This window comes from Octodon degus, unplaced genomic scaffold (assembly GCF_000260255.1).
Source record: "Octodon degus isolate 3935 unplaced genomic scaffold, OctDeg1.0 scaffold00007, whole genome shotgun sequence".
In the NCBI taxonomy this organism is placed as follows: Eukaryota; Metazoa; Chordata; class Mammalia; order Rodentia; family Octodontidae; genus Octodon; species Octodon degus.
In genome coordinates, this window is record NW_004524583.1 from 5432940 (window position 1) to 5446876 (window position 13937).

The 13937-nt window shown below is 38.7% G+C and overlaps 1 protein-coding gene and 1 pseudogene across 2 annotated transcripts in view; one reads left to right on the forward strand and one right to left on the reverse strand.

The window, feature by feature from the left end:
• Window positions 1-13937, reverse strand: part of Tshr (thyroid stimulating hormone receptor) — a 226920-nt gene that overhangs the window by 111405 nt on the left and 101578 nt on the right. For both annotated transcript variants that reach the window (XM_023702145.1, XM_004624709.2), the window contains exons 2-3: window positions 12786-12857; window positions 6801-6875 (exon numbers count right to left, since the gene is read on the reverse strand). In XM_023702145.1, coding sequence (XP_023557913.1) covers window positions 6801-6875; window positions 12786-12857 — 147 coding nt within the window. The remainder of the gene's footprint in view (window positions 1-6800; window positions 6876-12785; window positions 12858-13937) is intronic.
• On the forward strand, window positions 4470-5258 carry LOC105743442 (annotated as a pseudogene).

Genomic DNA, 13937 nt, shown 5'->3' on the forward strand with positions numbered 1-13937 from the left:
CTCCCCTACCCCCCCTTTTCCCAAGGAGAAACTATTTGAAAATCAGTGATTCAAAAAACAGTGAACAAAACACTGTTTTCTGGGGAAAAAATTGATGCCCACTAGATGTTAATTATGGTACAATAACAGGAAAAAGTGTATGTTTTTAAATGTTTCTTTATCCTGCTGTTTTGCTGCTGTAAGAATTTCCTGGGGTACAGATGAATATCCATTTTGTATCTGTGTATTCAAAATGGTTAGGACAGATATATAGTTACACTCTCTTAATGAATAGAGGGATTTGTTCTAATAGTGTTTGTAAATAGGATATCATGTCTGCATCTTGTACAGCAACTAATCACTAGGAAGAATGTATGTAGTGTGTTAATTATTGAAACTGTCTTACCAATTTGGTTTGAACTGTCTCATTGCTATTTGTTTCTCAATAAAATTATGGAAAAAATATTTAAAAAATAAAAAATAAAGATTTTTTAAAAAATAAAAGAAAATATTGAAAAAAAGAATTTCCTGAAATTTATATTTTGAACTTTTTATGCACTTTACTGTTTCTAGTCTCAAAAGGGGATCTTATAATAAACAGTTTCCCAATGTGTGAATAAAATTTTAAAAGAGCCTGCATCTGTGTCTCACTAATATCTAAAGTGTAAATCAAATTTAAATTATTTAACTAGTTTTAAATATACATAATTTGTCTCCCTTTTCAAACCTGACATGTTAGTTTGTTTTATTAGTCTTAAGTGATCCAGGACCAGAGATGTAGTGCAGTAGAGTAAGTGCTTGCCTGGCAAGCACAAGGTCCTGAGTTTGATCCCTGGTACCAAAAAAGAAAAAAAGAAGAAGTCTTAAGTGATCCATTACCTTTGGTCATTTCATACTATATACATTAAGATTTCCCTGAAGGGAATTTTAGCAGGATGAGGGTAGTGGGATGATGTAATAAATAATCTATATGAGATTGTATCAGAAGGATTACATGTAATGGGAGTTTAATGTAATAAATTACATATAATAGGGGTTTAATAGCCTAAACCCCTATTAAAAGTGCCTAGTGATAGAGATGTTTCTTGTCTCTGTTATAATTGGAATGCCTCTGTGGTTTAGTGAAGCTTGACGAAAATAAAATATATTTTGAACATCTTAAAGCATCAGAATGAACAAACAAAAATCATCCCTTAGGACAACAGATTCTGTCCACGTGGAGTGCCCCTCTAACACGCCTCGAGCATCCAGCATCTGGTCATGCAAAGGAAGCAGAGTACTGGGACGTAGAACAGCATGACTTTTGTGGACATTAGCTTTTTTCGTAATCAGCGACTATCTACTTTATTTCGGGTCATTTATGTGTGTGGATTTTCTGCTGCCAGGCACATGAACTAGTGAAACATTTTCCTCCTTTCATCTGCACGAGTTAATTAGCAATTTGAGCAATTTTTCCTCTCATACTTTACTCCAAATATTTTTAAATTTTTAAAATTCATTTTAATGAGAAAAAAGATAAAATAGCAATGAAACAGTTTCAAAAGGGTTATAGGATGGTTACAATAAATTAGTACGTTGAATATTGTTGCCTTTGTAGTAGTTATTCAGAGGACAAGATGCATACATAATATTTTGTCTAAACAATATTAGTACAAACTTTTATTCTCAGTGAAGTAAGAGAAAGTAGCTGTATATCTATCTATCTGCCCTTCACCTGAGGAATGGATGAAAAAGATGTGGTGTTTTTATAAAATGGAGGATTACTCAGCTATAAATAAAAATAAAGTCAAGGCTGTCATATATAAGTGGATGCAACTTGAAGATATAAGTGAAATTAACCCAATAATTTTGAAACGTTTGTATAAAATATAAGGTTCACATATGAACTACAAAGGAGCCCACTTATTAAAATTTTTTAAATATCTAAATTTAGAGAAAAATTTAAAAATTGGGAAACACTGTAAACAACTTAGGTTTATTTTGTACACGAGTGAGACATAGTGTTGCAAGAAGGTGTGTGATTAGGAGGCATATACACTTGGGGACTGATAGCCCAGATTTTATGTGCATGGTTTCTTTTTTGCCCACTGCCCAAATTTCACATGCCTTTCAGCCTCTGTTGCCTTTGGAAAAGGAGTGGTGTCTGTCTGGAGCTGCCAGTCCAGCTGATCCGAAGCCTGCTGTCCTGGGCATTGTCTTGTTTACATGAACCCATTTGGAACTGTGGCAGCAAGAAGCCTAAAGGAAGTGATAGGCATTGATCGAATGTGTCCTTCAATACTGAATTGTAGACGTTCAGTGAAGGTGCAGCACACCACTCACGCACTCGCTAGCTCTCAGAATAAGAGAACAAGCCTAATGCCATTGGGCTGCTGCATGTTTTATGTGAACATAAAAGAAAATTGGGCATTTTTAGATTGTGATTTTTTTCAAAAATTGTTAAACATGATTTTTTTCTTTTTTTAATTTAATGTATTTAGTACAGTCTACAGGGTCTCACTACACAGATCAGACTCGTAGCAGTCCTCCTGCTTTTAGCCTCCCCAGTGCTGAGATTATAGGCACGTATCACCACGCCCAGTCTCAATTGCAGTCTCAGGGCACCCCGAGGGTGGGGCTGGCGTGGCATGCTGGGAATTGAACCCCAGCCACTGTGCTCTGCCTAAGCAGGTACTGAGCTAGCTGTCTGGCCCCTTAAACATGGTTTCTGATACTTAAGAACTGGAGTGTTCTTTACATTGATTAAAACACTTGTTTCAGGAAGGGTAGCTGCTCCATTTGCTATTATCAGTCATACGAGCGCATGTCGGGTCATTCGCTGTCTGAGGCAGCAGCATCTGGCTCATAGCTTTACAGACTTTGATGGGGAGTAGCGCAGCGTCCTCAGGACTGACGTCTGCAGAAGGCTCGCATCCACTTACTGCTTCTCGCTTGTTGATTTTGTTTTAAAATGTTGTGTTTTCCTGATACTCACAGGCAGATATTTAATTTTACTAGCTGCTGTGCTTTAGTATTATAGTTTGCAGAAAATATAAAGCTCTGTTTCTTGAATCTGTATATTCTAAAACCTTTACACACACAGAAAAAATGAGATCTCTCATCATTCCATGATTTAGAGAAAAGTCAGTTTTCCTATCTGTTTAAATAGTCGTGTTTTTAAAGTAAAATTGGGTGTACAAAGTAGGAGGTGTTTGCTATTTCACTTTAAAACACAACACCAAGCTACAGTAATCAAAACAACATGGTATCAGCATAAAAGCAGATACACAGATAAATGAAACAGAATAGCCCGGAAGTACACTAAACGCACAAATCTACAGCAAAGTCAGCCTTTAACACAGATGTAGGAACACACATTGAAAAAAGGGTAGTCTCTTCAATAAATGATGGTGGGAAAGTTGTATATGGACAACAGGAGAACAAAACTAAATTCTTATTTCTCATCATATATAAAAAATCATCTCAAAGAAGTGTATCAAAGAATTAAATGTAAAACTTGAAACTCTGAAATACAAACAACAACAACAAAACCCCACAGGACATGAGCTTTGGGACATTAGAATGGCAAGGATTTCATCTAAGATCCCCAAAGCACAGGAGAGGAGGCGGGGGACAGAATAGACCAATGGGATCACATCAGATTAGCTTCTTCGCAGCAAAGGAAACAATCAACAGAGTGAAGAGACAGCCTACAGAATGGGAGAAAATATACATCAGGTAAGGGATTAATATCCAGAAGATATGAGAAATTCAGTCAACTCAATAGCAAAAAAAGCATGTAATCCAACTCAACAAATGGGCAATAGATCTAAATAGGCATTTCCCAAAAAGAGGACACATAAAATGGGCAAACAAGGGCATGAAAAAATATTCATTATCACAAATATCAGGGAACTGCAAATAAAAATGTAATAATCTGTCACCTTTCTTTTGCTACAATGGCTTTTTTTTTTTTTTTTGTCCTAAGTGCTGGCAAGGATGTGGAGAGGAGAAAGCACTTGCACACTGGGGTGGGATGTACACTCCAGCCCTGTGGAGACAGTAGGGATATTCTCCAGGAAGTTAAAACTACTATATGATCCAGCAATCCCAGTGCCGGGCACATATCTGAAGAAGAAGGCAGTGTTTCACAGTTTATTGCACAATAGTCACAATGGCCAAGAAAAGGAAACAAGCTGAGTAGAACTAAGAAAGTGATTCTCAGCCAGATGCGCTGGTACACATCTGTAATCCTAGCACACTGGGAAGCTCACATTTTGAGCACAGCCTGGGAAGCTCAGAGAATTAGCCGAACCCGAAGAATAAAAAAATAAAGACGGGACGGGGTGTGGTTCAGTGAAAATATCTTGTATTTAATCTTCAGTACCACAAAAATCAATCAGGGGGCTGCAGCAGGGCGCAGGGACAGGAGCCCCCTGCCACTGCCCCTGCCACCACCGCCGCAGCCTGTGGCAGCTGGCACGCACACTGCGCGCACCTCGACCGTGATGATCCATGGCTTCCCAAGCAGCTACTAGAACTTCTCCTTTGGACTCTGCAAGCTAACGGCCGCCAAGACACACATCATGAAGTAAGCAGACGCGGAGAAGCTAGCGGATGAATCGCACATGCCTTCTCTCCCAGGAATGGTGTTTGGAGACAACGTTGTAAGAATCCAGCGTGGTTCTGGATTCAGGATTCAGATGCACTAAAGTATGCAAAGAACTGCCACGGAATGTGAAAGGTAGCTGTGCTGAAGAGTGGCAGGAAGGCAGGACGGAAGATGGGCACTCTAGGGAGGTTCTTAAACCACAGGATTGGACCTGTGCAGCAGGTTATAAAGGAACCTTGCCTGGAGACTCTTAAATTCAAGGTTGTGCCTGAACAGATCATATCAACGCAGAGAAATTGAAAGTCAGAGAACAGATTAAATTCTTCCGGGTTCTCTTTGAGGATGAACTTCATGATCATGGAGTTTTGAGTCTGAGTGTGAAAATCAGAGTAATGTCTTCTAGCTTTTTTTCTGCACTTGTGGCTTTTCTTGAGAATGGGTGGGGTGCTTATCAGAATGAAGGACAGAAGGGTTTACCATGAGGCTGACAAGAACTATATGTTACGAGATTATACTTCATGAGAGAGCAAAATGGCTAGTGTAACGCATGTTCCACCTCCCCTCTTCACAGAACCTAATGAAATAGCACAATATTTACCAATAAAGGAGCTGTTTGTGAGAACTAGTACTTCCAGAAAAAGTTGCTCCTAACCCTGCAGACTCGCGAGAAAGCGTGCCTGTGGAGTAGAATGTGATATGACACACTCTCTGTGGAATCTGACTGGACCCCTTGCCTATTTGTAGGGGAATATTTTTTATTATGATACTTGATTACTTATTCATGTGCAGCTTTTCTGTAGCCTTTAAGGAAGAAAAAGAAAAATGACTGCAGACACGTTCCACTTGACTCCTGTTTGTACTGTGTGTCTTCAAACTCATGCTCCGTGTTTGTATTTTCTGGAGTTAAATTTGTACTTCTCAGTGAACACAGAGGGGTCCGCAGTAGGAGTGACATGCGTGAATGTCATGGATAGCAGACAGAATCCGCATCCGTCGTGAAGTGCTGTCTCTTACTGGGAAGAGCTCAGCTTCAGTCGCTGAATCCCAGGATTCCCAGTCATGCAGGCTCTTCGCTTTGGCCTTTCTGATATCTAAGCACACTTCTGCAGAGCTTTGATTTATCACCTAAGAAATCGATCTCCTAGCTTAATGATTCTCACTCACAGAATTTTAAAATTGTATTTACCTTCTAGTTTTAAGTTAGCTTTGAAATACAAGGAAAAGTTTAGATATAGAACCAGAAAAATGTAGCGTTTTGTGCGCATGGAAGCTTGTGAGCACGGTTTAGCTCTCCTCTACCTGCAGGTGCTCTTCATGCTGGCCTGAGCAGCACATGACGTGCACAAAAGGAAATTTCAGATCCACTTAGCTATTTTGGGATGACCCTTTGTATATCTTATATTCTTTGCTGCCATTCTGTATATTCTTTATAAAGTGGAACGTTTTCTCTGTATGTAGGCACAACGCCTACCTGGTAAGCACAAGGTCCTGAGTTTGATTCCCAGTAACCCCCAAAAGACAATAGTTTATATTTCCTAATTCAAGACTGTGTAAGATAATGCAATGCGATGGCTTATGTAAAACCTCTCATAGATTTCAGTGCACCAGAGAGATAACAGAAATAGTACTTCTGAAGTATATTTATTAGTTGATGTGTTAGGCATTGTACTAAATGCTTACATGCATTATATCTCTTCATATTCATATTCATAATAACCAAGTTGAGTTGGAGTTTTTATCATGCTTATTGTATAAATGAGAAATTACATTATTTTTTCAACATTAGTCCAAAGTCCATATTTAAATCCAACTCTGACCAACTCCGTAGCTACTGTTAGCATCATCTTTCCTTCTGTTTAATATCACTGAACAATTTTTCTTTTTCCTAATTAAGGAAAAATACCAGTTTTGTAGAATCTTATGCAGGCTCTAGGATCATGTAGGTACTTAATATATATTCATTAATTGATATGCATACCAATAAAATCTGCTCATATAGTAGTAACAGAGTAGCAATTCATGGCCAGGGTCTCTTAAACTTCCAACAGTGGAAATGAAAAATAATTAGGGTTGGTTAATATAAACTTAGTGAGACAAGTTGAGAATTTACTCATAAGCAGAAGTTCTACCCTGTGATCTAGAAATGAGTCCTCAGTGCCATTTGTAGTCTAGATTATCAGCCCAGATTGGCTGTGACTTGGGTCTAGGGTGCACCTTTTCTGGTACTTACATGTGAGTCATCTTACTCAAATTGTAGAAGGAATGTGACTCCAGCCGCTGCAGAGTTGCATCGATAGACAAGTAGCTGAACATCACAAAAACAGAGACAAAGCAGAAAGTTAGTAAGGCCGGGAACTCCAAGTGTTGTTTTTGATGTAACTTCTTTGTCAGGGACTTCCCTGAACATGGAACATACAGAGGCTGTATGCGTCCTCTCTAATTATGCAAAAACTAATTGCTACTTTTAATATAGATCCTATGATATGTCAACTTTCCCAGGACTCTATGTCTTATTCATCCTAAGGTCTCCACAGTCATTTCCATTAGAAGCTTTTTTCCCTGCTTCATGATAAATTTAAGATTCTGTGGTGTCACAAACTTCTCCTTTCAGTAACGACCACAGTGCACCCTTCCAGCAGTTTGGATATTTGATATGTATTATCTCATTAGATTAAACTCTGTGGACTCAAGGACTGTGTATTCTTTTGACCAGTGAATCTTGAGTGTTTTTCATAGTTCTCGGTATGTGGCAGACACTTCACAAATGTGTTAAGTGAATGAATGAATAAATGAACGAACAGACGCGTTACTCAAAATAGCAAAAATAAAAGCATTGGTAAATGACATTAAAATAGTTTAGAAACATTTAAAAGAGAGCACTTAATCACATACAATTAGAAATAACATTTAAAAAAGGATGAAGAGAAAAAAACCCACAATTCTCTAGAATAATTTTTCACAGAGTCATGACCACATATTCTGTCATGACCTCTTTTGATTTTGAAAGGTAGAAAATTTAAGATTCATCTTGGATTTAATAAGCAAAAGGTAACTCAAATCAAAGTTTTAAATGCCAAAAAAAGAGTAAAGGGAAATTCCTACACAGAGCTTTTCAGGAATAGAAAAGGAAAAAAGTTTTAAATAGTTCACTGAAATTCTGTCCTTTTTTTTTTTTAATTTTATTTATTTATTTATGTGTGTGTGTGTGTGTGTGGCCAGCTCAGCCCACCAGGGGGCAGGGCTGGCTGGCATGTGGTGCTGGGGGATTGAACGCGGTCCCTGTGCTTTGCTAAGCTTGTTCTAAGTAGGTGCTGTAGACCACTGAGCCATCTCGTCAGCCCTGAAATTCTGTCTTGTAAGGAGAATGACTAATGCAGACAAATTCAATGACCGTTTTATACTCAGAGCCATTTCAGTGATTTTTGAGAAAGTTAGTGAGTAGTAGATAATGTCCAGCTCTACTCATAGGTGAGATTCTCCAGCCCAGACACGACTGAGCTACCTAGGGGGCTTGTAAAATACAGACATTCAAGATCTGCTCCAGGATAACTAAATCAGATCAAGCACTTTTACTTTCCAAAAGCTTCCTAGGTGATTATAATGTGAAGGAAAGGTTGAGAACCACTTTTGATTGAATTTATTGGTAAAATATTTCAGTCACACAATGTTTGTAAGAGGAGCACTAATTGTTTCATATTGAATTTTTAAAATCATGTTTATTGTTAATATCATAATGGTCCTTCACTTTTCTTTGGTAATCTTTTTTTTTGTACCACAGATCAAACTCGGGAGCTTGGACTTGCCAGGCAGGCCCTTATAACTGCTGAGCTATCTCTCCTTTCCCTGTGCTTTTCTTTGCAGTACCTATTCTTTCAGCAATTATCTCTAGATTTGTCAGGTCTCTCCACTGTTTACCGTGTGTACCTCAACATTATATACATTGTTTTGTTCCAAATATTATCTGTGTCCTGTAGAGGGAATAACTGAACACACTGAAAATGGCTAATTTACTGTTTAAGGGCCGTGGAGGTTTGGCCGTGGGTGCAGGAGCGCCACCCGCAAGCCCAGAGGCACTGTGAAGCCCGCGGGTTTGCTTCCTGAGGCTTGCGGCACAGCCGTTGCTCCACGATTTCTACTGAAGCTCTTAGTTAAGAAGTGTGAGCCTTTCTCAAGAACCTAGAGAGAGAGAGCCGTGGGACCGTGGGACCAACACCATGGGACCAAATCTTGTTTCTCAAATTAAAGGCTCCTCCTTTCAGGGCTGTTAAGGCATAGGTGCGGAGACATGTAAGTAGGGACCATTTAGTGGGATAAAGCCACCTCACGCTGCTTACTTTCTCTTATTTTTATAACTGGAAAAAAATCAGATCCTATCTCACCTTCAAATCACTTATCATGTAAATCTTACATAATTACTACAGTGGCTATGTCACTTATTATCTAAAATAGGATATTTTATGCTATTAATATTTATGCTAGAATTCACGGGGGCGGGGGGGGGGGCCTGCACTGCGTCAGGTGCACCTAGAACCATCCTGGTGACTTCTGCTCTTGCCCTAAGCTGTACCACATCCTTCTTTGTATGCACATGTATTTGTTTTCATTCAACTATTGACCTCTTATTTTATGTCAGATGTCTGGCTGGAAACTAGCAAAACAAGCTTTGCCCTAGCTTTGAGGAATTCCTGTTCATGGGGGATGCAGACAAGCAAATGGGATTAGTACAGAGGTGTGAAGTACTCCCAAAGGGTACAGAAAAGATACCTGGAGAATGCTGCCCTGTTGCCCTAGAAGCCTCCATGGACCTTCAAGTCCTCCTGGGTGTCCTGTATGTTTTAGCCAACTCTTCTCTTACTGCCCACATTTTTGTTTTCAAAACTTACTCATAAGTTTTGAGCTTTCATCTCTAGCTTCAAACTTACTACAAACCTTTTAATAATTTGTAGAAAAGATTTAAATCTTGAAACATGAATGCCTCGAATTCACCACCAATAGCATATTTTTTTAAAAAAATCTTTATTTATTTGGTACAGGGTCTCCCTATGCAGCTTAGGCTCATGGTGACCTTCTGTCTCAGCCTCCCCAGCGCTAGGATTACAGGCCTATGGCACCACGCCTGGTTTCCATGGCTGGCTTGGTGCAGGCTGGGGTGGCATATGCAGTACCAGGGATTGAACCCAGGTCCTTGAGCTTGCCAGGCAGGCACTTAGACCCCTTAGCTATCTCCCTGGCCCACGATAGCATATTAATTTACTTGCATCTGCCCTGTGTTTTACTGTAGCTTTCTTAATATGGAAAAAAAAGTGACCATCTTCCTATAAAGTCAATCCTTCTGCTTCGAGTGCACTCACTCCTACCTACTCAAGGACTACATGTTCTTAGCATTGTTCTCTTTTCACTCTTTGGTTCTCCCTCTGTGCTAGTACCTTTCGCTGGTTCCAGTTACAGTCTCTATCTTTTAACTGTTCCAGTTACAGTGTGTTTATGACTCACAAGTCTCTATCTTTTCTCAGATAGCTCCTCTGAGCACTTCAGGTACACAAATTTTCAATGTCCCTTACTCTTTCTTTTCTTTTTCCAATATACAGTATGCTTTCCTAAATTGGCATAAAATTTACTTGTTTATTATGGGTTTTTTTTCCAGTACTAGAAATCAAACTCAGGACCTTGCGCTTGCCAGGCAAACACTTATTCCACTGAGCTGTCTCCTTGGCCTTGTTTATTATGTTTTTGATTCACAATCTGCCTCCTCCTACTTGAATATAACCTTTGTGGGAACATGGATTTCCACCCATTTGTTCCTTGAGGGACCCACAGCTTTTTGAATAGTGATTGGCACATAGTAGAGGCTACGTATTTGAGGTTATAGGTTTATTAAATAAATAAAAATTATCTCTATGTTATGGTGTCCACTGACTATATCTGTACCTCAAAGGTCATACACTCTAAACTGAATTCTTCAATTACCTCGTGCTCCTCCACAGTGAAAACATGAAAACTTTCCCTGTATCTCATTACTGTGTTCATCAAAGACACAGATGTCATAATCAAAAAAATGTAATTGCATCAAAAATTTAGATGTAATTCATCTCTGTCTTTAAGTCCAAATCAATTAATTTTAAGCTTGTAAATTCTCCCTTCGTTGTTTGTTTAATCTCTGTATCTTTTCTTTATTCCACTAAGCCACTGAGTGGAATTCAATTCGGTGTCTCCCTTGGGTGCCACATCAGCCTCTGTCCCTCCTTTCTTCATCCTTTTCTCCTTCTTTTCCACCTCCTTCTCAGCTTAAGCTCCAGTCCCAACAAATTTAGTCCAATTTCTCAGAACTCTAGATTTTTCCCCCTCCTGTTTGGAACTATGTTTTCTCATACTATTTTCTAGGCAGATCACAGGTTCAGCATCATTTCTTTTCAGAAGCCTTCTCAGCCTTTTCCTGCTCCTGTACAGATAATAGGTAATTCAGCCTCTCTTAGAAATACCTGCCATACTCAGTAACTGACCCCATCATGGTATTCATGCAGGAGTGCGTGCAAGCTCTGTATCATCTCTTGCTACATTGGGAGCATCTTATGAAGTGGTAGGCACCAAGTAGGGCTCAATAATTTTTTTTCCCCAAGAAATGCTTGTTGAGTGAAGGAATAGCTAAGCTGTTGGGACATCTGTTTGGAAACAAGTGGCAAGTTCTTTGAGGACAAAAGAGAAAAGGAAGAGCTAAAAGGAATTTGAGGTTTTTAGGGTTCAAGATGCTGGTACTATTAAGAGGAGTAGAGAAAGAGCAGTCTGGGCCAAGACGGTGTGTTTATTTGGGATAAACTGAACTGCAAGTTCTCATGGGACATCAAACATCGATTTTGCGAAGCTTTACCTGAAGGCTTGTACTGTAAGGGTGAATCAGGCCTAGAGATGCTCACTTAGGAATTAGTTGTACCAGTGATAGTGAGGAGTAGGGAATGAAGGCATTGATGCGAGGAGAGTGGAGTACAGAGGAAATAGGATGGAATACACAGAGAAAGAGCTGATATTTAAGGCATTGGAAAGAATTTTTAAAAATGAAAAGTCAGGACAGGAGACTGAGGAAGAATCAGGTGAGATGATCAGGGTAATGTGAGAGAAATGTCAGAGAAACCAAAACAGTAAGAATTTGAAAAAAGAAGTGCTGGACAGCAGCATCCAAGACTGCAGAGAATTACAGTGAGAATGGTCTCGCAGCACTGTGGGCATTTTGTGCCAGGCTCTCTGCTGGGAGCAGGGGTCTCCTGTTGGGGTGACTTGCTTGGAAGCAGCCTTGTCTTCTACCCACCAGATGCCATGATAATGCCTTCTCCAGTTTTGGCAACCAAAAGAGTCAAATATCATAACTGTACTGGAGTGAGAATTACTAATGTGGCAAAATAAACAGCAAATGGTTGCAAATGAATAATAGCCAGGTGGTATTATTTGGAATGATTGAGTTACCTGGATTGCAGATCAGAATTAGTGAAGTGAAATAAAGATCTAATTCATTTCATAGACATACTACTTGTCAGCCTAACATAGAAGTTCTTTTTCTCCTACTTTTGGATATACAGCAATTCAGTTTTCAAGGTTAAAAATTATTTTTAATTCTTTTTTCTTTCTGTTAATGTATAAAAGTCTGCAAACACTGGTCACATTTTTTTTTTAAAGCCAAGGTCTTGCTATGCAGTTCAGGTTGACCTTGAGCTCATTTTGTAGTCCAGGTTGGTCTCAACTCTCAATGATCCTCCTTCCTTAGCCTCCTGAGTGCTGGGATTACAGGCGTGTACTACCACACACCTGGCTAACTGGTTACACTTTTGGCCAACAGTGAGCATTTGTATTAGTTGAGAAGCTGGTCAATTTGCAACTAGGCTAGTTGGACTAGAGAGTGACATACACATCTGTTTATGGGAGAAAGTCCCAGCTAAAGGTCTACCATATTACAAGATATATTAAAAAAGCCACGAATGATGAACTTCTCAGGACCAAACCAATTTAAATTTGCTTAAGGTTTTGTTTCAAAAAAAAATCTATTAATTAATAAGTAGAGATGAAGCAAAATTAGACAAATACCAGGTGCATAAAATTTTCAAATACATTAAATGTAAATGTCTAACATTTGCAAGAAACATAATAAATATTTTTCTTGACAGAACACATTTGAGAAAGTAGCATGGGCACAGCTAGAAACTTCTCTTTATATTAAAAATTGACTTACATCCTGGAAATATTGGGGAGATTTGAAAATGCATGACTGGGGATGGCTTTCAGATGCGTCTCTACGAGCTTCCTAGGAAAAGAACAGTGATACAGTTAGAATTGTCATCACCAGTCTTTTTTTTTTTTTTTTTTTTCAGAACCAGGGATTGAACTCAGGCCCTTGCGCTCGCCAGGCAAGCGCTTATTCTACTGAACCCTTTCCCTGGCCCTCATCACCAGTCTTTTTATTTTATTTTATTTTGAAGAGTTAAAACAGAAGCAAAGACAAATAGAAAAAATGACAGGAACAGGGTAACATACAACAATACATATGTTCCAGATTTTTAAAACAGGGATACCTGATTAACAAGGGTTGCTGTATTATCTATTTTTTTCATTTTAATGAGAAAAAAAGATAAAATAACAGTGAAACAGTTTCAAGACAGGTTAGTAGGACAGTTACAATAATTAATACATTGCATATTGTTGTCTTCCTAATAGTTAGTCAGAGGACAAGATGCAGACATGGTGTCTTGTGTAAACAATACTAGTACAAACCTTTCCTCTCAATGAACTAAGAGAAAGTAGCTGTATATTTATCCTAACTATCTTGTAAATACATATTCTCTCTCCCTCGCTCCTTCCCTCCCTCCATCTCTGTCTCTCTGTCTCTCTCACACACACACAAGCACACACAAAGAAAAAAGGTCCTTTATTTATATCCCCCTTTTGTGTCTTGTTTTGTCAGAGATGGTGTTCCACTGCAGTTAGAAAAGCTGCATTTGGAGAAGTCTTTAAAGGACCTTTTCATACTTGATGCCAGTTCAGATATTGTAGGTACTTGAATTCAGCAGAATAACCCCATATAGTCCAATTCTAGGAATAAAACTTTTATTCACCCTTTCTTGAAGCACATCCAGGAAAGAAAAGAATAGGAATACCTTTAAGTTTCCATTTAAAATGGTCTGTTACAAATGCTATGTCTCATTAAGCCTGCTTTTTCTGACAAAATAACTACCTAAAAGGCCTTTATACTTTTTCACTGAATAAATATTTATGTTAAAATCTGTTAAAATTGCTCTTAAGCTGCACCCTTGATAACTGAGCAGTGAGTGGGGAAAAAAAAAGAGTAACTTTCTTAATACTACTACAATATACAAGTAGCTCAGCA